This window comes from Penicillium concentricum, assembly GCF_028827145.1.
Source record: "Penicillium concentricum strain IBT 3081 chromosome Unknown utg000003l_segment0_segment0, whole genome shotgun sequence".
Lineage (NCBI taxonomy): Eukaryota > Fungi > Ascomycota > Eurotiomycetes > Eurotiales > Aspergillaceae > Penicillium > Penicillium concentricum.
Window position 1 is genome coordinate 1,036,124 of NW_026622756.1, and position 23,528 is coordinate 1,059,651.

The 23,528-nt window shown below is 50.9% G+C and overlaps 8 protein-coding genes across 8 annotated transcripts; 4 read left to right on the forward strand and 4 right to left on the reverse strand.

Annotated features, from left to right (window-relative positions):
* Window positions 1-76: 76 nt before the first annotated feature.
* On the reverse strand, window positions 77-1,954 carry mfs56 (uncharacterized protein; the record flags this gene model as incomplete). Its single annotated transcript, XM_056725955.1, has 3 exons — window positions 77-648; window positions 709-1,626; window positions 1,675-1,954. 3 exons carry the CDS (start codon window positions 1,952-1,954, stop codon window positions 77-79), a joined length of 1,770 nt encoding a protein of 589 aa, XP_056576806.1.
* An 825-nt stretch (window positions 1,955-2,779) lies between these two features.
* On the forward strand, window positions 2,780-3,241 carry N7517_008226 (uncharacterized protein; the record flags this gene model as incomplete). The annotated part of the gene is made up of 2 exons (XM_056725956.1): window positions 2,780-2,860; window positions 2,951-3,241. 2 exons carry the CDS (start codon window positions 2,780-2,782, stop codon window positions 3,239-3,241), a joined length of 372 nt encoding a protein of 123 aa, XP_056576807.1.
* A 914-nt stretch (window positions 3,242-4,155) lies between these two features.
* N7517_008227 (acetyl-CoA carboxylase ACC1) lies at window positions 4,156-11,059 on the reverse strand (the record flags this gene model as incomplete). The annotated part of the gene is made up of 2 exons (XM_056725957.1): window positions 4,156-10,827; window positions 10,901-11,059. The coding sequence occupies 2 exons, from the start codon at window positions 11,057-11,059 to the stop codon at window positions 4,156-4,158; spliced, it is 6,831 nt and encodes a 2,276-aa protein (XP_056576808.1).
* Window positions 11,060-12,608: 1,549 nt separating this feature from the next.
* Window positions 12,609-14,473, reverse strand: nde1 (nuclear distribution protein NudE; the record flags this gene model as incomplete). The annotated part of the gene is made up of 2 exons (XM_056725958.1): window positions 12,609-14,180; window positions 14,237-14,473. 2 exons carry the CDS (start codon window positions 14,471-14,473, stop codon window positions 12,609-12,611), a joined length of 1,809 nt encoding a protein of 602 aa, XP_056576809.1.
* A 936-nt stretch (window positions 14,474-15,409) lies between these two features.
* Window positions 15,410-16,751, forward strand: N7517_008229 (cysteine hydrolase family protein; the record flags this gene model as incomplete). Its single annotated transcript, XM_056725959.1, has 4 exons — window positions 15,410-15,519; window positions 15,582-16,006; window positions 16,064-16,195; window positions 16,249-16,751. The coding sequence occupies 4 exons, from the start codon at window positions 15,410-15,412 to the stop codon at window positions 16,749-16,751; spliced, it is 1,170 nt and encodes a 389-aa protein (XP_056576810.1).
* A 445-nt stretch (window positions 16,752-17,196) lies between these two features.
* Window positions 17,197-17,999, reverse strand: N7517_008230 (TRAPP subunit TRS20; the record flags this gene model as incomplete). The annotated part of the gene is made up of 2 exons (XM_056725960.1): window positions 17,197-17,563; window positions 17,722-17,999. 2 exons carry the CDS (start codon window positions 17,997-17,999, stop codon window positions 17,197-17,199), a joined length of 645 nt encoding a protein of 214 aa, XP_056576811.1.
* Window positions 18,000-18,548: 549 nt separating this feature from the next.
* Window positions 18,549-19,883, forward strand: N7517_008231 (splicing regulator NSRP1-like domain-containing protein; the record flags this gene model as incomplete). Its single annotated transcript, XM_056725961.1, has 1 exon — window positions 18,549-19,883. The coding sequence occupies one exon, from the start codon at window positions 18,549-18,551 to the stop codon at window positions 19,881-19,883; it is 1,335 nt and encodes a 444-aa protein (XP_056576812.1).
* A 424-nt stretch (window positions 19,884-20,307) lies between these two features.
* On the forward strand, window positions 20,308-21,206 carry N7517_008232 (40S ribosomal protein eS30). The gene is made up of 3 exons (XM_056725962.1): window positions 20,308-20,469; window positions 20,565-20,669; window positions 20,800-21,206. Exons 1-3 carry the CDS (start codon window positions 20,410-20,412, stop codon window positions 20,821-20,823), a joined length of 189 nt encoding a protein of 62 aa, XP_056576813.1. The 5' UTR covers window positions 20,308-20,409; the 3' UTR covers window positions 20,824-21,206.
* The last annotated feature ends 2,322 nt before the right edge of the window (window positions 21,207-23,528 follow it).

Sequence of the window (23,528 nt, forward strand, 5' to 3'; positions counted from 1 at the left end):
CAGAATATGGGTTTACCATTGCTTTATATCAGTCTATAAGTCAATTCACAAGTCCTCTATATATGGTTTGGTCTCTCTAAACAATCACCTCACCACTCCTCGTCTCAACATCCCCCAACTCCTCCCCACGATCCCTCCTCTCCCTCACAAGCTCCCTTCCAAATATCAAACTCCAAAGATAAGACTCATTAACAACCTCATGACCACCCTTCTTCAAAATCCACACATTCCCAAGGAAAGTAGTAAGCAAAACAGACAGCCACATAAACGGCAACATGGCTATAAAAGCCCACATAATACCACCCTTAGCATCTTTTTCTCCAGCCCCGCTCTTATTTGTAAACACCGTCGACATAATAGTCAACCCAAGCAACCCTCCAAATGGAACAGCAAACGAAGCAAGACACGAGATCTGCGCCGTCATTGCAGGGAAATACGCCAGCCCGTGCATTGACGCCGGGTTCATTCGCATCCCGACGCCATGTCCAACTAGGGCCATCATGCCGTAGATGACACTTGTTTTGCCTGTGTTCACACCCCATGCTAGCACGGTCATTCCTATTGCTGACGTTATGCTGCCTAGGAGAAGGGCTGGGAGGGTTTGGCGCGGCCAGACGTTTGAGGAGAACATTGCCATGTAAAGTCCGGCTGGTTGAGTTAGTAAAGATTGTTCCATATAGTCGATAGTAAATAGGGAGATACACATACCAGCTAAGCCAGGAAGGAAGTATAACAGTGCGATACCGGCATCGCTAGAGCTCCTCCCTTCCACCAGCGTAAAGTATATATCCATGAAGTACATGACAGCAAACATGCATATACCGACCGAGAAATTGACCAGGAACAGCAAGCCAATATCACGCTGTCTCAGTAACTCCCACGGCATCATAGCCTTCTGGCGTGGGAGTACCCTTGCCATTAATGAGCCAGGCAACATACAACGCTCGTAAACAACCCAAGCAATTACTAGAATCCCGCCTATCACCAGCGGCGCTAGAACAGCAGCAGAATTCCAGGAATATGTACCACCCGCCCAAGTCAAAGCGAGGATAAGCAGACCGAATCCCCATAGGAAGAGCATCTGTCCACCATAGTCGATAGTCGATATCCTCGCAAGAAACCGTCCAGACGGAGTCAAGCCACCTCCCCCCTCGAGTTCAGGAATAGGCTGCGGACCCTGCAATTCAGTTCTCAAAACAAGAACGACGATAATCATAGCTATAACGGCGATTGGCAGATTGATCGCGAAACACCAGCGCCACGACGCCTGCGTCAGATACCCGCCGATCACGGGGCCTATGCTAAATCCGATACCAGAGACAAGAGCAAATATCGTCCAGTTGACTGCGTACTCGGTGAGAGAGACGCGGTCGGCGAGGATAGTTCGGATAGAGATATTGACTCCTGCAGCGCCGACTCCTTGGAGGGCGCGGCCGACGAGGAGGACGCTGAATGCTGATGTTGGGGCTCCTGTGCAGATTGCGGAACCAATCATCATGATAAAGATTGCGGATTGGAGGACGATGTGTCGGCCGAAGAGGTCGGTTAGTTGGGCCCAGAAGAAGAGGAAGGCGGCGGATGTGAGGTTGAAGACGGAGATGATCCAGTTTAGTTGTTTGATTTGGTCTGAGTGGTTAGTTGGGGTTTTTTAGTGGAAGATGTTGTGGCACGTACTGAAATCCTCTGCGATGAATGGTAGAGCTGAGGCTACGATTGTTGTATCCAGGGCTTGGAGGCAGTATGGACTGAATAGGCCCAGGATGATCTTCCAGCGGTAGACATTTTTTCGTCGTTTCTCGGCGACTTGTTCGGGGGTGCGGGTTTTCCTTTTCTTTCCGTCAGGTTGTGGAAGATCGACTGTGTCTAGTTCAACTTCATTGTCTGGTGTTGAGACTGCAGAATCTAGGCGTTTCCGCTCATTGCGTTTCTTGATTTTCTTGTAGATCAGAAACATGAGATCGATGGGATACAGATGAGCAAGGATAACCGCTTCCAAGACACGGCTTGGGGAGATTCAATCATCCTTATACCCTCGACTGCGTACTCCATACCTTTCTGGAAATAAGAGAAGAAGATGGCTAAGCCTTAAGAGGATCTGATATTGATCTAATTTGGGTTTAGCGTGCAGTCTAAGCCTCTACTCTCAGCCCCTGGAGTCCGTATTGAGAAACCAGTGCGAAGTCAGTCTTCAGAACTACCTATTTAAGTAATGACTGCGAAGCGAGAATTGTTATGATTTCGAGTTTTTCGTATTCCAACGTCAGCACTCGCACTGCTGCCCGTATCGGGACACCGATACGATATTCAGATTTCGTTTCATTGCATATTACTTGCGACAAATGGTTTATTTAGAACAATAAATGCAGGGTTCTCGGACCGACCTCGGGAATTTTGCTACAGGGCGTAGTTAGCTTCAGTATCCATAAGTTTGTCGGCCTCGAGAAATGGATTAAATTTCTACCTTCTCTAAACCAACTGGACAACTTGATATCATTCGCAGATTTATACAACCTTGGAAGCACTGAAGTGACTTGCCTTATACATCTACAAAACTAAGTAACTGTTCACAGATCCCATTTAACAAAGTCTGAACTTCTGAAGCCACACTATGCTAAGCCATGCTGGTAAATGGGCCAGCCAACTGACGAATTAAAGCCGATCTAGTCCTGTTGCCTAGCCCCACCTGATACTTAGACATGTCATATGTGCAAAGTAACTCTAGAGCTAACGACCTTGTGCTTTCTATCTCAAACAACCTCACAAGAATACATCATTCACTATGGGAAATTCAACACCTACAGAACCAGCCCCCGCCTACGAAGACTTATTCCACGAGCGCGGTTCCAGCTCACGAAATGGCGTAAGCAAACCACTCTAGAAGGGATGGATTTTAAAGTCCAGCTAGCCCCATCAGTATCAGTATACTAACTACATATGTAACCATGAACAGTATGCCATGGTCAATCAAACAGACAACATCCATGAGCAGCGAGACGTGGAGCAGGGTCACCACGTTCACGGCGTCCCCGACGTGACGGCTGATACATCAGAGCCGGATCAACACACTCACTGTGCAGAATGTGATCGGCTACGGGAGCGCAGGGAAAGTCGCGAGAATGGACAGAGAGCTTGTGCTATGGTTGCGAAGACTTTCATCTTTATCTCTTTGTTTTTGATGATATTGGGGATTGTGGGTGTTCAGGCTTGGAAGGAGGTTCGTATGAAGAAGTTACATGGTTAGAATTGATGTTTAGTAGATGCTTCGTATGTTTTGATTTATGTGAAATGTATGCTATTATACCTTAAATTATGCGATATATGTCCCAGTCTGCAAATAGATTCCACGAACTAGAACTCGGGAATCGTGATATCACCCAACTGATTGATATCAATCGAAAGCGACCCTATAGGTGAATACATTCCATGCCAAGAGCTATCTTACCAGTATATAGCCCAATAATACTAGAAGCATTTCTCCATCTCCACCCTACGGCCCCCTAGCCCCTCAACCTGAACAGAACATGAAAATCTCTACTCCGTCCACAGGTACTAATATGCGCATCGAATCATTCCCAGGTATAGCTAAATCCCTTTAGCCCACATTCACCCTCATCCCCTCATCCCTAATCTATAAGCTAAAACTAACATGATCCCAGGTATCAGACCAGATCCAACCTCTTGAAAATGTTTGCCTGGCTCAAAGGTCTTTTCTCCAAATCAGAGCCGTCTAAACACTCAGAACCAGCAGAGCCAAAATTTAAAGGCAAGTCGCATAGTCGATCACATAGCAGAAAAGTTCGAGAACGCGAGCGCGATCTGCGACGAGAATGGACGGGTCAAAAGGGCGGGTGGAAGAAGTTTTATAGTAAGGGGGGTTATTCGGGGATGTGTTGAGGGTTGATTTTTCTATGGAGTATACATGAAGCTCCTATGGAATCATATCGCATAGCTGTACTGTTTACTACATTGCTTTCTATTATTGATGGAAAGAAGTTAATATTGAATATTGCATTGAATAACCGTCCTATATAGTATCCAAAACAAAAAACACCATGCGATCTGTAACAAAATATAAAAAGAAGAAAAGAAAAAAAAGAAAAAAAGAAAAAGCCATCAAGTCATAATAGATGGTTCTGTGCACATGTGCAATCAGATCTAAGCAGAACCAAGGTACTTAAGCACATTCTCACGTTCCTCGACAGGCAACATAGAAAGCACCTGCTGCACACCGCGCAGACCACCCTCCTTATTGCCAATAAGCAGCTGAGCAACCTCAGATGCAACGCCTTCAGTGCGGAGCGTCTCAATCTTGCTCTGAACAACCTTCTTGTTCTCCTCGTACCAAACAGCAACCTTTTGGTCATTGTGCTCGATTTCCTCGTTCAGCATACCAGTCCAGGCATGCAGGGTGCGCAGGTGCGCAGCACGAGCAGACTCGCCGAAAGCGTTGGCGCCGGGGGCTGGGGGCGCTGAGGCGGCGAGCATGCGCTTGACGATGGTCTCTTCGCTGAGACGGCGGCGGAGACGCCAGTAGAAGAAGCGACGGGAGTTGACCCACTGCAGAGGCTGGCGGATGACGTTCTTGGCTTGCATGCGTCCGGCGCGATCGTGCAGATCGGCGAATTGAAGCGCAATCTGCATGTACACGGGCAGGAGCTGCTCCTCGCGGGCGGCCATCTTCGCCTTGACTTCGCCGAGCTGGTCGTGGCTAAGGGAGGCGTCGGCCAGGGAGCGGCGGAGCTCGCCGTAGGTCGCGTCCAGACGGGCCATGGTATCCAGCTGCTTGTCGCGGCGGTACTTGATGTTCACCATACCCTCGGGCTCGAGAACACCACCGCGGGACTCTTCGTCGGCGTACATCTCCATCTGGTCGGGATTGATGGTGGGGTCGACGACGACCCAAGATCCACCGCGGAGCTCGCCATGGGGAGGAATGTACACAAAGATAGGCTGCTCGTACTTGACGAGAGCATCGACGATGTACGAACCGTACTTGAGGACCTCGTTGTACATGTCACGCTGGCCGCCGGAAAATCCTCTCCAGTTGGCCAGGATCATGACGGGCAGCTGCTCACCGTTGTTGAAGTCGCGCAAAGCCTGGGCGGTCTTGTATGCCGAGTTGGGGTACCAGACACCACCAGCCTCGGTGGAGATCATCTCCATGGAGTCGGGGTTGGCGGGATCAGCAGGGGTGACGTTCTCCACCGAGCGAGTCTCAACGGCGATTACACCCATTGGGATACCACCTAGGCGGGCACGACCGACAACGACGGTGCGAGCCCAGCCACCAAGGGCCTCCTCGAAGGAGTCCTTATCGAACAGACCAGGAAGGAAGCCGTCGACGTCCTCCTTGCCGCCGATGAGCCATCTGACATCATAGGTCTGCTTAGGAGGAGGGAAGTAGCCAACGTCACGGTCCCAGGTATCCGACCAGGCGCGAATGGGGATAGGGGCATTCTTCTTGTCGGGGACGAATGACATCCACTCAACAATCTTCTCAACACCCTCAAAGTCATCGTTGGCAGTCATGTGCGAAACACCGTTCTTGTACATGATCTGGGTACCACCGAGCTGAAGGTTGGAGGTGTAAACCTCGCGACCGAGCAGCTTGTTGATGGCAGGGGCACCAGTGAGGATGATGGGCTGGCCCTCAACCTGAATGGCACGCTGACCGAGACGCACAAGGTAAGCTCCGATACCGACAGAGCGGCAGGTAACAAGGGTGATGGTGAAGATGTCCTCGTAAGCCTTAGAGGTGGCACCGGCAATGAGACCGGAACCCTTCAGACACTCAACACCAAGACCGTCCTTGGCACCAATGACGGTAGTGATCTTGTGGCGCTCCTCACCCTCATCGTTGATGAGCTCGGTAATGACCTCCTTCTTCTTGCTGGCATCAAAGCGCTTCTTAACCTCGGGAGTGAGGTAAAGGTACTTGAAGCCGGCCTCGGGCTTCTCCGGGTTGTTCCAGGCGACCGAGAAGTAGGGGATGATCTCGTCGGCGACACCGATGCGGGCACCGGAGTTGGCAGACAAGTAGATACGGGGAATACCCAACTTGCGGGCAAGCTCAGTGCACTTGTGGAAGAACTTGTCTTCCTGGGGACCGAAGGATCCAATCTGGAAGGTGATGTCGTTGGCGACAATGATGAAACGTCTGCCGCGGGGATACTCGGGAGTACGGGCAGTGATGATCCAACCAACCATACCGTGAGCGTTGGTACCAGGCTCACGAGACACCTCAACAAGGTTGTCGGTGTCATCCAAGACCAGCTCGCTGTAGTCAATGCACTCTCCAACGGGAGGGCGCTTCTCGTACAAGGAAGGAATCTTCTCGGCAATCTTGGTCCAGCTGTTCTGGAAGGCCTGGCGGAAAAGCTCGGGGAAATCGTACACGTACTGAGTTCCCATCAAGTGAGCCTTGTAGCGCTTGGGCTGCAGCCACTCCTTGGTAGGGTAAGGGGTGGCGACAGGGCGCAGATGCATAGAGCCCAGCTTGGCGGTACCACCAATGCTCTGGAAAATCCACTCGCCCTTCTCGGACTTGCGCTCGATGTACAGCTCAACGTTGATGATGAAACCGTAGGTGTTGCTGATGATCACACGCAGGGGGTAGGGCATACCAGTAGCAGGGTCGGTGCAAAGGATGCGAATCTCTGCGCCAGTGACACGGAGACGCCACAGACGGCGGCCGAAGCGATCAAGGAAACCGGCCAGAGCTTGCTCAACATCTTCGGGCTGGAGGTTAAAGACGGGAGAGAAGTTGATGAAGATGTGGTTCAGATCAGAGTTGTTGTTGCCAATGATCTCCAGGGCATCCAGGATATCGTTCATGAGGCGGTCGGCCTCCGAGATCAGGTACTCAGCGGTGGGGATATCGTCGCGCAGACGACCGGGACGAACCACGGCACGAACGAAGTAGCGCTTGTCGATAGCCTTGTCGTTCTCAGGGCCCTTGCCAATAGCCTCGTAGACGTGAATGTTGCGGTTCTCGGTGAAGACGGGCTTGATGATGAACTTGGACAGACGGCCGAGCTCCAGCTGGAAGGCAAGAGCAGGCTCGCTGTGACGGATACTCAGATCCTCCTCGTAGTGGGGACCACGGAAGGTGAAGTAACCGGGATAGACACCTTGCTTGCCGCAGATGAAGGTAACGCGACGAACACGGCGGGCGAGAAGCTCATCCTTGTTGTCGGCGAGCAGCTGCTTCATCTGTTCAACGAGCTCCGAATCTTCCATGTCCTCAATATCGCGGATGGCAATGTTGCAGACTCCGGTGAGCTCGCTGTCACTCACGGGCTTAGGGGCGGGGCGACGCTTGCCTTCAAGGCTGGCAATGAGGCCCTGCTCGCTGGGACGCTTGACGTTGGAGCTGGCGAGAGGGAAGACCTCAAGAGCCTTGGAGAGAATCTCCTCAGCATCCTCCAAGTACTGCACGGGGATGATAACACCCTTGCGGACGGGGTCACTGGCAGCGTCGCTCACAAAGAGGGACATGTCGCCGATGGAGTTGATCCGTTTGAAGGGGTTGATCTCCGCAATGGGAGTACCCGGGGCGGAGGGCTGGGCGTTAAGAACACCGAACTCACGCTGGCCGAGCTTGCCAAGGGTGAAGTCCCAAGACAGGAAGGGCTGCTCATTGGAGGCGTTGTACTCGATACCCTTGAGAGTGTACGCACGGTAGGCACGGCGAACGTAAACTTCCAGAGAAGCGAGGGTAACCCAGGGGTCGGCGTGGACGAAGAAGCGAGGAAGAACGTCGAAGACAGTGTACTTCGAGTCGACGACCTCCTTCAAGACCGTCAAGGAAGGCTCGCGGTGCTCCCAGCCGGTCTCACCGTAGCGAGACTCGACAACGGAAGACCGCAGAATGTGCTCCATCTGCGACAGGCGCTCATCCAGAGAAGGCATAGCGCACTGGATAAGAACCTCACGGGCCTTGAGAGTAACCTTAGCGGAAGAGCGAGACTCAAGCTCGGTCAACAGCTTGAGAATAGGCTTGAAGTGCTTGCCAACATTCTCGACAAGGGGCTGGTTGGGGCGGTACATGTCCAAAATGGCCAGGATCAGGTTGTTCTTGGAACCGATGCGGCTGTGGGAGAGGACAGTGTGGACAATGCTAGTGATGTCGTCCTTGTTCTCCTCACGCAGCTTGAGAATGACATCCTCGTCGCGGAAGTTGTGGGTAGAGAACAGCTTCTCAACGTCGTAGTACTGCTGGAGCAAGCCAATGAAGACATTGTACTCGTTGGACTTCAGACCATCGACGTACTTGTCAATGACCTCAACCAGGGGCAAGAGGGTGGCCTTGAGAATCTCAGCATCGGCAGGGCCGATATTTTCCTCGATGAAGCGAAGAATGGCCTTCTGGAGCTGCTTGGCAGGGAACTCGGCCTTGCGGGCCTTGGCACGGTCAACCACGTTCTGCAGCTGGGCATCCAGTCTCTGGGGAATGCGAGAGTGTAGCGCAGAGGACTGCGCATTCCACTCTCCGTATGGAAGGTCCGGGTTGCGCAACACCTCAACCAGATCCTTCAGGGTGGTGCCCATGATGACCTGGTTGTCGAAACCACGGAGAATGTTCTCCAGGATGCTGTGAAGCAGGAAGAAACGCTGGGAAGGCTTGTTACCAAGAACGGTAGGCGAGCCAAGCTCGGGCAGCTGACCGGTGAAGGGCTGAGCGTGCTTGACGCGGGAGGGGTCATCCAGGGCAAGAATACCGAGGATGTCACCAGCCTCCAGAGTGGCACCGGGCTGCTTGATGAGCTGCACGATACCATCCTCCTTGGCGATGAGGGGCATGTACATCTTCATGACCTCAACTTCGGCGTAAGACTGACCGGAGCGGATGTGCTCTCCATTCTCAACGGTGAACTTGACAAGCTTACCGGGGGAGGGAGAACGGAGCTGAGTAGGATCGTTCTCCTGCTCCAAGAGGCAGGTCTTGCCGTCAACACTGAGACGGGTGGCAGCGGCCTCCTCCTTCCAGTAAACGTTGTGACTGCGGCCGCTAAGGAGAACCAGCAAACCACCATCAGCCAGGGCGCGAACACCGACTGAGCACTTGGAACCGTTGATGAAGAGGTGGTAGCTGTCCAAGCTGGCACGAGTGGCGGTGAACTTGTAACGCTCGCCTTCGTAGATGAAGTCGACAGGGAAAACAGTCTTCAGGATCTCCTTGGACGGAACCTGACCCTTTCCTAGACCGACGCGGTACTCGTCAATACCAGCCTCGCTGGCAAGGTGGGCCTTGGTGACGGCACCACAAATGATGGCGACGTGCTGATTGGGACGCTCGGCAGTCAGCTTGTTAGAGATAAGCTGGTCGAGCCATCCAGTGGTGATAGTGTTGTCCTCGAAAGCGGGGGTTTCGAGAAGCTTGATCAGGTATTCGACAGTGGTTCGGAAATCACCACGAATGCTCAATTCCTTCAAAGCAACGACCATGTGCTTGCGCGAAGCGGATCGGTTCTCACCGTAGGCGAAAATGTGACCGAATTGACTGTCGGAGAAACTGTGGATACCACCAGCAGTACCGACAGAGAAGTAACCCCAGACGTTTGACGAACTGCGGAAGTTCAGCTCATGCATGGTACCACTGGAAGGCTTGAAACCCTCGCCAGGATCTTCGGAGGTGATACGGCAAGCAGTGGTGTGGCCCTTGGGCTGAGGACGGCGCTGGGTCTGGAAGCTCTCTTCCTTGGAGAAATCGAAGTCAATTTCGGCGGAGGCGTTGGGGTCGACACCGTAAAGAAGACGAATGTCACGAACGCGGTGCAGAGGAATACCCATAGCAATCTGGAGCTGGGCAGCGGGCAAGTTGACTCCCGAGACCATCTCAGTGGTAGGATGCTCGACCTGCAAACGAGGGTTCAACTCGAGGAAGTAGAACTTATCATCGGAGTGCGAGTAAAGGTACTCAACGGTACCGGCAGAGACGTATCCGACCAACCGACCGAGGCTCACGGCAGCGCGCTCCATGGCCTGGAAGGTGGGCTGTTTCGCGATAGTCACAGGAGCCTCCTCGATAATCTTCTGGTGACGACGCTGGACGGAACAATCACGACCGAAGAGAGAAATGTTGTTGCCGTACTGATCAGCCAGCAACTGCACTTCCAGATGGCGAGCATTGCCAGCGAGCTTCATGATGAAGATAGGCGATCCCGGAATCTCGTTGGCGGCGGCGTTGTACAAGGCGTGGAACTCTTCCTCGTTCTCGACCTTTCGGATACCCTTACCACCACCACCTTCGGAGGCCTTGACCATGACAGGGAAACCGATTTCCTTCGCCTTGGCCAAGCCCTCTTCTGGAGAAAAGGTGCAGCCCTTCTTATAGACCTCGTCCTCGACTGTCACGATACCGTGTTCATCAAGCTTCACTGCGTCAACGCCGGTTCCAGACCAGGGAATGCAAGGAACACCGGCATGCTGTGCAACAATGGTAGAGGAGATCTTGTCGCCAAGCGAGCGCATGGCCGAAGCTGGGGGTCCAATGAAGATGATCTTCTTGGGCGACGCAGCAAGAGATTCGGGTAACCGAGGGTTTTCGGAGGCGTGACCCCATCCTGCCCACACGGCGTGAACATCCATTCGCTCCGCAACATCGACAATCAACTCGACGTTGGCATAATTATTATTATTGGTTCCACCAGGAACCTCGACGTATTGGTCGGCCATGCGAATATAGTCGGCGTTGGCTGTCAGATCTTCGGGAGTGGCCATCACAGTGAATTGAATAGCCCGCTCATTGCCGAACGTCTCGTAGGCCCATTTCCGCACTGAGCGAATCTCTTTGACAGCGGCGATACCGTTGTTGGCAATAAGCACCTAATAACAAGTCAGTCCCATGTTCAATTTCCCATTTCTTGCGCCTGTGACGGTCTTTCGATTTCCCACTTACCGATGTGATGACGGAGTGGCCCTCGTGAGCGGCCACGAAATCCTTGACAGCGCTAGGAGGTGCTGATTCGAGGGAATTTCCACCGATGAAATGTGAGGGGAGGTCGTGTTTGGTGACAGTCGCGCCGTTGGCCGACGGGTTGCCGTTTGTGATAGCCATGATGTTGATAATCACAGGTCAGACTCCCTTATAGGAATTGGGGTTCTGTCGCGCGGTATACGGCGCTGATTAAAAAGTCGGGTAATGTACAATGGAAGTGGCGGAAAGAGCCCGAGTGGTGGCTATGGGCAGAAAAAAGTGAGGGAGGAGGGAGAAAAGAGAGAAATAGAAGGTGATAGAAGAGTAAGCGTGAGGAAATGAGCTCTAGAGGGGAAGAAAGGCCAGGTCAGCATGTGTAATTGGAGTTGAAGAACGATAGCGTCAAATGCGGAATTGGTCTGCAGGATTCGCAAACGGCATAGAAAGGGTACAAAGTACCAGACTTCTGACTTACCGAGGACCACCACAACTCGAACAAAAATTCTTAAAAAAATGAATATAGAAAAGAGATTCAGAGATTCAATTAAGTCCAGGAGAAAAACTGCTGAGAAGATGGATTTCCTGGAGTCCCACCGAAGTGGAGATCATCCCAACTGGCTGTGATTGATCCCCCTAAGTGGCCGAAGGTCCATGTACCTCTCCATAGTTAATTGTATGTAAAGGTACTTTCCCAGGAACGAGCTCCCCCAACTCCCTGGCTTTGTTGGGCCGGGTTCCACCACAATTCTGTTGGCTCTACTTTTGGTTTTTTTTTTGGTTGTTTTTTTTTTTGCTTTTTATTTTCTATATAGAACAATTAAATGTTGAAGTGCAATCTAGCATTTACTACAGATATTATTTCATACTCCGTATCTCCGGACTCCGTTAATACTTTCCCCACGGGTCTCGGGTCCATTCGGTACCCGATACGGATTTCGGGGTGTTTTCTTTCGGCGATTTTCATTTTCGTCATTCTTCTTGGGGATTCGGATTTGGCTCCTTTCGGTATGTAAGATTGAATGTCAATGTTACATTGTTAGAATGGAATTCAAGGTTTAATAGATATATCTCTTGGAAGCATCATTGATACAATCTAGATACTACCTATATAACCTGGATAACCTGGATAACCTGGATAATCAGGATAATCAGGATAACCTATAAAATATGCTCCACGCCACTGCCAATCCCGTCTAGGATGGGCACGCTATCCTAATTCGGTCAACCTGCATGATTCAACACGATCGGCCGTCCCAGGGTTAGCGTAAAGGGAAAATGGTAGTTGACCAATCATATCCATGATCCATGGATATCCCCCAACTCCCGAAGTCAACCCATTATTCCCTGGCACTCTACGCCACTCTCCAAAATGGAATTGTACAATGTTATTTAATTTGGATATGTAACATCATGGGTATTATTGGATGAATGAAAAAAAAAGACAATCGCTGAGACACAGCTTAGAACGTCCCCAGAATCCACCGGGGGCCACACAACCAGGCTGGGCTGGTCCGAAGAGTCAACATGCAAAAACTATAGGGATATGACCAAATCTGCCAGGAAACAGAAACACCCCCCTCTTGTAGAATGCAAAGTGAACCTATGTAAAACAAACGTCGAAAAATAAACCTTCACAAACCACTCTTTCACTGAACTCCCATGTAAATTCCATAAACGCGAAAAAGTCCAATTAAAAGGTCTCTCCCAGGTCACCGACTTGGGTCTTCCGGTTTGGCGGCGGCATGCTACCAGGTCCGATGCTAGTCTTGAAGCTTCGGGGAGCCGGGATGCCGCTGATGGTTCGCTTCTTCACTACGGGGGTGGGGGTGGTAGTCACGGATGGGCGTGGAATCTCTTGGGAGATGCGGGAGGTGGTCGGCGTAGCAATATCTTGGTCCTCATCGATGAGTGACATGCCAGCGATGTTAGGGAGTTGCCCGCCATGATTGCTGAGAGATGACCGAGGCCGCCGGCCTTCGATCAGAGGGTTTGTCGAGTAGTGACCCAATGGCGTTTTGGCCCCGGGACGACTCGAACGACTTTCGGGCCGGGCATTTACAGGGACACCCGAGTGCACGCTCTGGCTGAAGGAGCTGAGGCTAGAGTAACTCGTACGGCTGCTCGGGCGACTCTCGCCCGTCCGTCCAAATGACTGACGACCCTGCGGGGGGTAAGATGGAGCGCTTTCACTATCTCGCGCTGAGGAACCAAGGCTACTGTTACTCAGTCGCTTGCGAGAATTCCGCCGAACGGTGATCGACGAGGGGACGACCGGGCTTTCACTGACCACAGACCCAGAACGAGGGGATCCACGAGAGGAGGTGTCGGATGGGGCGGGAAGTCGCGATTTGGCCGATTGGACGCGCTCTTCGAGCTTCTGCATCTTGCCAATCAGGCCACGGATCTGAAACAGTGATCCAGACTTGGGAAGACCCGGTGCCCGCGAGGAGTTCATTCTCGTCAAACTGTTGCGAGACGAGATCGACATGGAGGGAGTGGACCGACCATTGCCATTCCCATTGCCGGGACCGGTGGCGGTGCTATATGCGCCATTGCTGTAAGCAAAAGACGGAGTTCGTGAATGAGTGGTGCGCGGTTGGGCGGTGCGCGATTGAGTCCGAGCGTGAAGGGTTCTAGAGTTCACTGGCTCTGTGCCAGCGGCTCTCTGTCGAGGGAATGTGGGCGTGCCGCTTGTGTTGGGGTTGATCGACTTGCGTAAGTTCACGGACGACTCGGAGATAGGGGGCGAGGGTGGGGTAGCGGTTGACGACGCAAGGGATGATTTAGCGGGGGGCGTAGCAAATACCGGGGAAGAGGTAGCGGTAGGCGAACGATCAAAGATCTCCAAACTCTGCGGAGTTGCTGGGCTGCGATGGTACAAAGGAGTAGGCTTGCGGCGGCGGAACCCATGTCCTTCGGTATTTCGAAGCTTCTCTTGGATGATCTCGGCCTCAATCTTCAGATCCGACAGCTCATCCCGGAGGCGTTGGTTATCAATGCGCAGCTGCTCTCGTTCCTGCTCCCCATTTCTCATTTCCTCCTCTAGCAAGACCCCGCGCTCAATGCCGATGTTGTATTTGGACTCCATGTCCTCCAGGGACGAGGTCGTGTTCCGGGCTTGCCGCTCGTAGTCATCGTTGGCAACTTCAATATCTCGAAGCTTAAGCTGCAAAGTGCGGTTCGCATCTCGCAGTGTGGTGATTTCTTTCTGCAGGTTGTTCTGTACAGCGTTGCCTTCGGTTTTCGACTGCTTGTATTTGGTCTACCAACGGAATGTTAGTACTCGCATAATTGTGAGCAATGAACATGACCGCTTACCTTCCACTCGTCGACCTCATATCGCATCGTGTCAAGCTTTTCCTTCAGTTGCCGTTCCCGCTTTTCCGAAGCTTCAATGTCCTTCTCCATCTCAGTCTCCAGCTCCCGGCTGGAGGACTGAAAGTCCGCAAGCTCCGCCTCAAGTTGCTCATACTGGGCTTTGTAATGAGCTAGTTCATCCCTGTAAGAGCTGCTCGTATGCTTCCGTTCGGAAGGTGACTCATCGACGGCCGGCATCTTCTCGCGTTGGGCACCCAGAGGACAGGTCGCAAAGAAGATATCTGGACGACGGGTGTCGTCCAAATTTGGCGTAAATCAGTAGGGACTGTGCACCAAGCTATCTTGCCCTGCAGATCTCACCAGCCCCTCTCAAAGACTCATATGTTGTGTGGTGGCCCGATGTCAATAACCGTGCGTTTTGATAAGAGCCCCTCCCCGAGGCGGTGACGCAAGGGATTGATTGGGTACCTGGTAAAATGTCCCTCCACAGAGAGAAGGAGAGAAGACCGAGGGATCCGGCGAGTTAAGATGTCCAAAGCTGGGTTACTTTCGACCCGCCTCGCGTCGAAAAGCGGGTTAGATTAGATCGGGCTGGGAGAAACCGATGTTGTTGTTTCGGTCGTCAGGGGGGGCCGGGAGATAAGCTAGTCCTAATTTGGCAGATCTGGGCTCAGCCACCCACCGCTCTTTTAACGTGCTAAGGCAGAAGTGTATGCCTCAGGCACCAAAAGGCATCCTCAGGCATCAATATGGAGCTAAGCCTCATTGGAGCTGAAAGTGATCCTGATCGACCTCAGCCCGTGATCTGGACTCAGCAGTCCCCAGTCTCCAGTCTTTAGGTCTCTAGGGCAATCAAGTCGGAGAGGTAAGTGGCTTTGTCTATCTTTTAGTATTTGCTCTAGAACCTTCTGTGAGCTTCCAAGCTCTAAGAATATGTGTTTGTTGCCTCCAAACACTACCCTGGATGTTATGCCCACGCACGCTGTTCCTAAGGTCGCTGATCATCCTGTTTGCTTCCACGCACTTGTTTACCCCCGATTATTCGCAAGCTCCATCTACCCCAGTGTTGAGGCGCATCGGCTAGACGTGGGATGATGGTATGACATCTGAACTTACAGTTTCCCTCAAATAGGTCCCCTTCAGTGAGGCCAAGGCCCAACCCGATCTATCACCATGGCAGACTCAACCGATCTCAACCTTGACGATGCGCCTAGTGACCTTCAAGACATTCCAGAACTGGCAATGCAATTGGTTCCCCCTCCAGAGGGTACATACCCTGACAAGTAAGTTCTCGTCCCATTGCCCCTTGCTTATTAGGACCAATATCAACCACTCATGTCTATAGAGCAACTCTTCTCGCCGCGGTCCAGGACCATGGCAAGGAACATGGCTACAATGTAGTTGTCAAGTCGTCAAGCACGCCCACTGAGAAGAAGCCTGGCCGCACCGCCAAGGTGTGGCTGCGTTGTGATCGTGGCGGCCACTATCGGCCACGGAACGGTCTGACTGAGGAAACGCGCAAGCGCCGCAGAACCTCGCGGTTGATGGATTGTCCTTTCATGCTGGTCGCAGCCGGATCTCCAGGTATCTGGACCCTGACAGTGCTCAATGCGACGCACAATCATGGTCCCATTATCGAGAAACCGCGGCAGGTGCCTCACCACAAGGTCCGCAAGGGCCAGCTGCCAGCCATCCCATATGATTGGCCTCATGATGCCTCATTCACTCCATACACCACTGCGCTTGTGATCATTGACATGCAAAAGGACTGTAAGTATTTCAGACTATCACCACTACCAGAGGATCATCTGGCTAATTTTCTCCTAGTCTGTTCGCCGGAAGGATACATGGGATATCAGGGCTATGATATTTCTGCTACCCAGGCTTTGATTCCCCGCCTGCAAAGCTTGCTTCATGCTTTCCGCTCTGGAGGCTTCCCGGTCTACCATACTCGCGAGGGTATTTAATGTCTCGTTCTTAGCTTCCAATATGTTTTTGCTAACGGATATCAGGTCACCGATCCGATCTATCTACTCTGTCCAGTCGTGAGGCATACCGGTCCCGTAACAACGCATCCGGCTTGGGCATTGGTTCCCCTGGTCCCATGGGCCGCCTGCTTATCCGTGGCGAAATGGGCCACGACACTATCGACGAATTATATCCTCTCCCCGGCGAGCCAGTCATCGACAAGCCTGGCCGAGGTGCCTTTGCACATACCGATTTTGAGCTTCTCCTCCGCAACAAAGGAGTGAAAAACCTCGTCATTGCGGGTGTGACTACCGACGTCTGCGTCTCGACTACTATGCGCGAAGCTAATGACCGTGGCTTTGACTGTGTCGTCTTGGATGATGGCACTGCAGCCGCCGAGCCATCGCTGCATGTGAGCACGATTCAATCGATCAAAATGGAAGGCGGAATCTTTGGAACTGTTGCCAAATTGGACGACGTCATTCACGCTGTCGATAATTTCAAAACCGTCACCATGAAAAAGTTGGCTCCTCAGATGACCGTCTAAGTCTGTACTTTTTGTTTTCGCGGGTTGGCTTTGGACGCTGGGATGCAAGGAAATTCCCCGGCGTTTGGGACTGGAGTTATCTCTTTTCAGTTGAGATACTGCAGTGCGCATACTCGTTGCTTTTCTTTTTCGAACCTCTTCATTTGTTACGTTTTAGCGGGACAGGACTTCGTTGATTCCAGATAGTGTCATTTTCTGTCAGCCATTTCAGGTGCAGAAAAATAGTCATTTACACTTCTACTTCACTTAGTTGTTTTGAATCAGAAATAAAATGGACACATTTATTTGTATTACACTCGACACTACTAGTAGATTATCGACTCCATCATTGACTTGTAAATATGTTTCTCTATTATGCAGAGCAAGGCAAAATAATCAACCCCCAAAATAATACATGCCCTGAAACGCCACGCTCATGAACTAAAACTACCAAGAGACAGCCAGACTACAGCCACTTTTTCCCTGCAGCAGTTACTCGCGTTCTGAAAACAGGACTCTTGATCTCCATTCCCTGCTTGTAGAACGGGCTCATCGCCGTCTTGACGTAGCTCTCGTATACCTCGTTCATGAACTGGCGCACAGCCTCTTCGGTCTGCGGGGAGGTGGGGTTTGCAGCGATGGAGCTGGACGAGGCGCGTGTGGTAGATCCTGCTGTGCCTAGCAGTGAGGAGGAGCCAAGGCCGCTGCCTGTGCTGGTTGAAGAGGGGAGATTCGGGGGTTGGTGGAGGAGGAGGAAGCGCGCGCCACTTGGGGTGAGGAAGGCCGTGATGTAGGCTGCTGCTGGCGGGTAGGTGTCTATATGCTTCAGGTACCTTTTGCGACAATGTTAACTTTGGAATTGGAGGTATGATGTGGGGTATGCGGGTTATTGGGCTTTGTTTGGGGGGTTCCTCTGTGTGCATATGGCTTTCAGGAATTCGAGCCAGTTTGCAGGGACCATTTAAAATATGGAATGGCGTAGTAAACTCACATTCCACTATTCGTCCATTGCGCTTCTTCCAATATGTCCAGGCTTGAGTGGATGATGAACTGGTTCATGTACTGCGCTGTCTCCGGGAAGCGGAAGCGGGCAATGCCATCACCACCCCCCTTTGATGTACCAAAGGCGATGTTGAACAAAGGCGTGTCGGTGGGCGATAGAATGGTGAAGTAGTAGGACATTTTGAGCAGTTTGGGATTATTAAGGGTTGAGATGGACCCGTTGACGGTCGAGGAGCTGGGGATTGTGGCTTTACTAGCGGCCGCCATCACGTGGCTGATAAGCAATGAGCTTGCCCAGGTGAAGATGTATGCACTTTTGGTATGGTCAACTTAAAGGATGAAAGATATTGTATAAAAGTGTCGGCTTGGGAGTTTCTGACTTCTTGGACTATGTAGTTCAAATTGACTTTCACGCTGTTTTCAGAGGATTTTTAAGTGTGATATCTTGTCCAGACCAGATTCTTAGCTATTATATATCTTTGTATCTCAAATCCAGAACTAAATTTGCTAATAGTATTGATACCCCTAAGCTTGGCGATACAATCAAGCCAGAATACATATCCTATTAGCTTCTAATCAATAGCTCTTAGTGACCAAACCGACATTACCTTATGTTTGGTATACTTCGAATGCTCCGATCTCCCCGCAAAAGCTACCAGCACGTGATCGACTGATAACCAGCCAAGGCTTTATCGCAGTCGATCGCAGTCGCAACTTTTGACCTCGACAAGCATCGTCTGCCGAACACACTAGTGTCGTTGTTCTTCATCTGAGTACACAAAACCTCGGAACTACTTCAAAAAGTTGAGTTCCAATATGCCGGAAAATCTCCCCTACGGATTGAACCTTCCGAACAAAAGTGCAGCGAAACCGGGGAATGCTCTCGGGCAGAAAAGAAAGAACATTTTTGACGACGATTCCGATGAAGACCAGCAAACTGGCGATGGCGCAATTGAAGTCTCAACTATTGGAGGGTTAGAGGAACCAGCTACAAAAAAGAAGCCCCCACCAAGTGCAGGGCAACCGCCGAAACGCAAAATTCAATTCGGGAGCGGTCCCAAACCAACGGCCAAACCGCTCAGCAAGAACTCGCTATTTGCAGACGATGAGGATGAGGATGAAGAAAGAGAAAAAGAGCAACAAGGAGCAATGAATCTTGGATTAAACCAGGCAAAGCCGAAAAAGCCAGCCGCCCCTGCGCAGAAATACACCAATCTCGCGTCAATGCATAGCAGCAACATGCATGCAAAGGCAGCCGAGGAACTCGATCCATTGATCTATTCTTACGATGAAGTATACGACAGTTTGCACGCCAAACCCGTCAAGTCCGCGGTGGAAACAAAGAGCGATACACCCAAGTACATGCAGAACTTGCTACAGACTGCGGAGATCCGAAAACGGGATCAACTACGGGCTAAGGATCGCCAGCTAGCTAGGGAGCGTGAAGCCGAAGGTGAAGAGTTTGCCGACAAAGAGAAATTTGTCACCTCTGCCTACAAGGCACAGCAAGTGGAACTGCGGAAGGCAGAGGAAGAGGAAGCACGCCGTGAAAAGGAAGAAGAAGAACGGCGCAAAAGGAGTGGCGGCGCCGGCATGATTGGATTCTACCGGGACGTTCTGTCGCGAGGAGAAGCACGGCACGAGGAGGTCATCAAGGCTGCGGAAGAAACTGCCCGCCGCCTCAAAGCAGGCGAGATCGTCGAGGAGACGGAGGATAAAGAGGATAAGACGGATGCCCAGAAGGCGGAGGATCTCAATTCTCATGGAGCTCGGGTTGTTGTGAATGACGAGGGCCAAGTTGTCGACAAGCGCCAGTTGTTGTCTGCAGGACTGAACGTGGCACCGAAACCGAAACCTCAAGTACCTACCCCCAAGCCAGGATCTTCACGACCTACCGCTGGGCGACCAGGTGCTGGTTACCAAGGTGGCCGTGGTGCCCAGCGGGCTCGACAGACCGACATGGTCGCAAGCCAGTACGAGGAGCGTGCGCGACAAGAAGAGGAGGCTGAGGCTGCAAAGCAAAAGGAGATCGCCGAAAAGAGCCGCAGTCGCAAGACCGAGGTCGATGTGTCCAGCGCCAAAGAGCGGTATCTGGCAAGAAAGAGGGAACGAGAAGAGGCTGCTGCCAGGGAGAAATCGAAGGGGGCCTAGGTGTATCCAAATGGGTGGGCTGGATGTGTTGAATCCATGGAATTCCGGGATACCTAATATTGCATAGCGCTGGAGAGAACCTTGTACATTACTCGTGATACCAAAAAGAGACCCCGACTTTGAGTCATAAGGCTGTTTGCTACCTATGTATGGACAGAGGTTCCAGGGTAAGAGCTGTAAACTGTAGTTGAGAAAATAAATATTTAATAACCGCTTTACCCCTTCCAATTACTTTTTTTCTCTTTCATTTGCCCATCAGTTCTGTACCATAACTAACACTCGGTAAGTTCTATCGCCATACACCTCGGAGAAACTATTGCCAAGACGCCCTTAACCCCGGCTTACCTCACCAACTTACCCTCACATCACATGACCCCACACGGGTTGAGTTAATCCGGACCGAAAGCACTCGCTAAGCCGCCCCACACAGGTCGCACTCCCAATTTTGCACTCCCAATCGAGATTCAAGAATCGCTTCATCACCAAACCACTTCAGTCACCCGTTCATCAACGTCAATCATCCAACATGGGTAAGGTTCACGGCTCTCTCGCCCGTGCCGGTAAGGTCAAGGCTGCCACTCCTAAGGTGAGTTCTCTTCGATTTCCAGCCAACGCCACTCGATACACGATCGCAGTGGCTATCCATTCGACCAGTCCTTTTAACGACAATTTTGCATCCAGGTCGAGCCCCAGGAGAAGAAGAAGAACCCCAAGGGTCGCGCCTACAAGCGTATTCTTTACACCCGCCGTTTCGTCAACGTTACCATGACCGGTGGCAAGCGCAAGGTACATATCGAATGACTCCCACCCATCCACAACGCACAACCACATACAACGCAAATTCCGCAAAATATCCTCCACCACACCACGAATATCGGGAATGAAGGACAGAAAGGCTGACCAGTCGCGAATGCAGATGAACCCCAACCCCGGCCAATAGATTATTCAAGTCGTTAAAACCACCACCTGAGCCGCGATCGGCTAGTCGAGTTCTACGATGACAATCTTCGCATAACCACGGCACGATCACGGCCCAAACGAACGAAAGCACACCAGATACGGCTGGTACTTGTACGGATGATATCACGCTTCTTCGTCTTCACTTGAATTTTTTTTTGCTGGCAACGGATGGGTTTTTTTGGAGGTTGATTCGCGGAAATGGATGAATACCCATGGCGGTCTGAGGATGGAAAGCTGTGGCTGGATGTGAGCTGTCTACGGGCAGTTCGCAGGCTAGACTTCAGAATCCCTTTTCGACTCATTTCATAGGCTGTTTCATGAATTGCATTTCCGATCCAGAAATGGACTCTACCTCTTTTTCCATGCTTTTCGGGTTATCTCTACTTGAGAAAGTGCCTAGGAACATAGAGATCGCTCTTAATCAGTGGTCTGCCTCTTTAGGTCTGATATGAGTTGTAGAATGGATAAGGCGGGCCCTTCCATGGTGGGACTCATCTCCTATGGGGTTTGCTCTGGTCTCCCAATGACAATAATGTAATACAACTCCCGCGGCCACTGTACATTAAAGTGTACTCCACACCTGTATGATGTTTTGCTCCACACGTGCTAGAGCTCACCAGTGTATATAGTCCACGTTTTCGTCTTGTCCTTCCAATTCATGTATGGGCCCAATGAAAAGTACGGGGGCTGATAGAAATTGACAAGCCTTTTCGCTTCAGCTGATGCAAGAGAACGTTGAAGGATGGAGCACAAGCATGCATATCACTTTCATATTAATAACTTGATCCATTTATCAAGATGATATTAGGGATGTTATACCCATGGCATTGCCGCTACGTTGGACCCTTTTTTGGGTGTATAAGTGAGCTTAAGCCTCGGGCACCAACTATGAGCCGAGGCTCCAATCTCTTCTACATGTATTTAGTAAGGGGAAAAAAGAAGGGTATAAAAGCCAGAAGATTTAAGTGAGAACGACTGGGATAACCGGAACAGTGAGGTAGTGGAGGATCTTAGGCGCTTCCCTGGTAATACACATTGCCATGTTAACATGAATACTGGTTATACGTTACTCGTCCTTTTTGCTCACCTTTTAGTGTGCTATACCTAGATGGGTGATCGAACATGATACACTTAACGGAGAGTTCCTCTAGCTGTTACTCATATTCCTTCAAAGGCATCAGGAGGAGAGTGTAGGGGGAGAAAGGTGTACGACGGAGTCGACATTTTCTCTATACTAGCAAGACGATGGGCACGAGTATTCTCACGGACAGACGAAGTATGGACGCTCTCCAAATGGATTGTTTATAGCTGCCGATGACGTCATATATTACATTGATCTCAGCTTGTCGATCGATGGATATCGGGAAAGACCGTGCTTTCCTCCTTTCTATGTTATAGCCAGAAGGACGCGAAGGCTGGCTGCAAATTGAAAATCAATTCAAAAATATGGATTTTTCTTTATATATACCATGTGATGTGCTATGTCAGATGGACATCTCGAGCACTGCCTACAAGCAGGAAATGCAATCGAACAAGTGTCGAGAATGACGGTCTGAAGATAGGAAAAATGCCCGCAGACCGAAAATTCCAATAGAAGTTACTGAAGAGTGCAATAAGAAAAAAAGTATTCACTGCATTTATATATAGTATAAAAGTAATGTGTAGCTTAGATGGTGTCTACCTTCTGCACGCTGGTTTCGCATGACTCAGAGCATGGTCAGCAATATTGGTCCCCAAATAGGAATTTGTGCTTTTGACAAACAAGCAATTTAGGCCCTAGGACGATCGTAGTAAACCTGCTATCTCAATTTCAAGGAAACTTGTAGGATGTTAAGCTTCAACAAGTCAATGTCATGACATAAATAGCGGATGTTGCCGCTGGTCATTTGGCATAATGATCACCAAAACAAAGAGGCATGACCTCACCAGCTTCCGAGGTCAATCCCGGGTCATCCGGAAATGATGACTCCGGAGATGTTTTGCAAGATCATTGAACGTCCGGGGCCAAGACGCCCACGGATCGAGTTAATTTAAGGTTATCGGGGGTAGCTTGAGATGACTAAGGGGATATTGGCCCCGGGCCAGTCGCTGACTTCAATCCTGATTTTCACATCCACTTGAGATAAATATGGAAAATGTGTAGATATCCATGTCTAATCGTCAGACAGTGGAGAAATATATTGCTTATGGGGCCATTGAGCTCAATTAGAGCTGATTGTCCCAAACTCCAGCTCTTTACCCCACAAATTACAATGACATCGATTGAACCCAATTCTGAGACCTTGACTGCTTGGAGTTGATTTTACTTGTAATAATCCAGGGTAGAATGCGAAGAAGGATGTCACGTCCATCAATTGGGTCTACGTGTTAGTTGGATCAGAAGTTGCAAGCTATTATACTAATCCGTCATCTTAGCTGGAGAATACAAAACGTTGAATATACGTTTGATGAAATTTCCAAACCTGGAGCGGACTCCAGCTGCTGGACGATCCACCTATCCCGCTCCCTCTCTCTGGTTGAGCATCATCGACTTTTGATATTATGCTGTGCCATGACATCGAGCTTCCCATTGCTTTCTTGGATCGGGCTGCGGGCCTTGCAATCCAAGCAAAGTCACAGGATGGCTCAGCTGAATTACCGAGCAAGAGGCTTCCTCATACGTTCACTTGTGCTTGCAGCCCACTG

Coding starts and splice junctions, on each gene's coding strand:
- N7517_008232 (XM_056725962.1), top strand. CDS start 20,410: ATGGGTAAGGTTCACGGCTCTCTCGCCCGTGCCGGTAAGGTCAAGGCT. Junction 20,470..20,564: donor TCAAGGCTGCCACTCCTAAG/GTGAGTTCTCTT, acceptor TTTTGCATCCAG/GTCGAGCCCCAGGAGAAGAA. Junction 20,670..20,799: donor TGACCGGTGGCAAGCGCAAG/GTACATATCGAA, acceptor TCGCGAATGCAG/ATGAACCCCAACCCCGGCCA.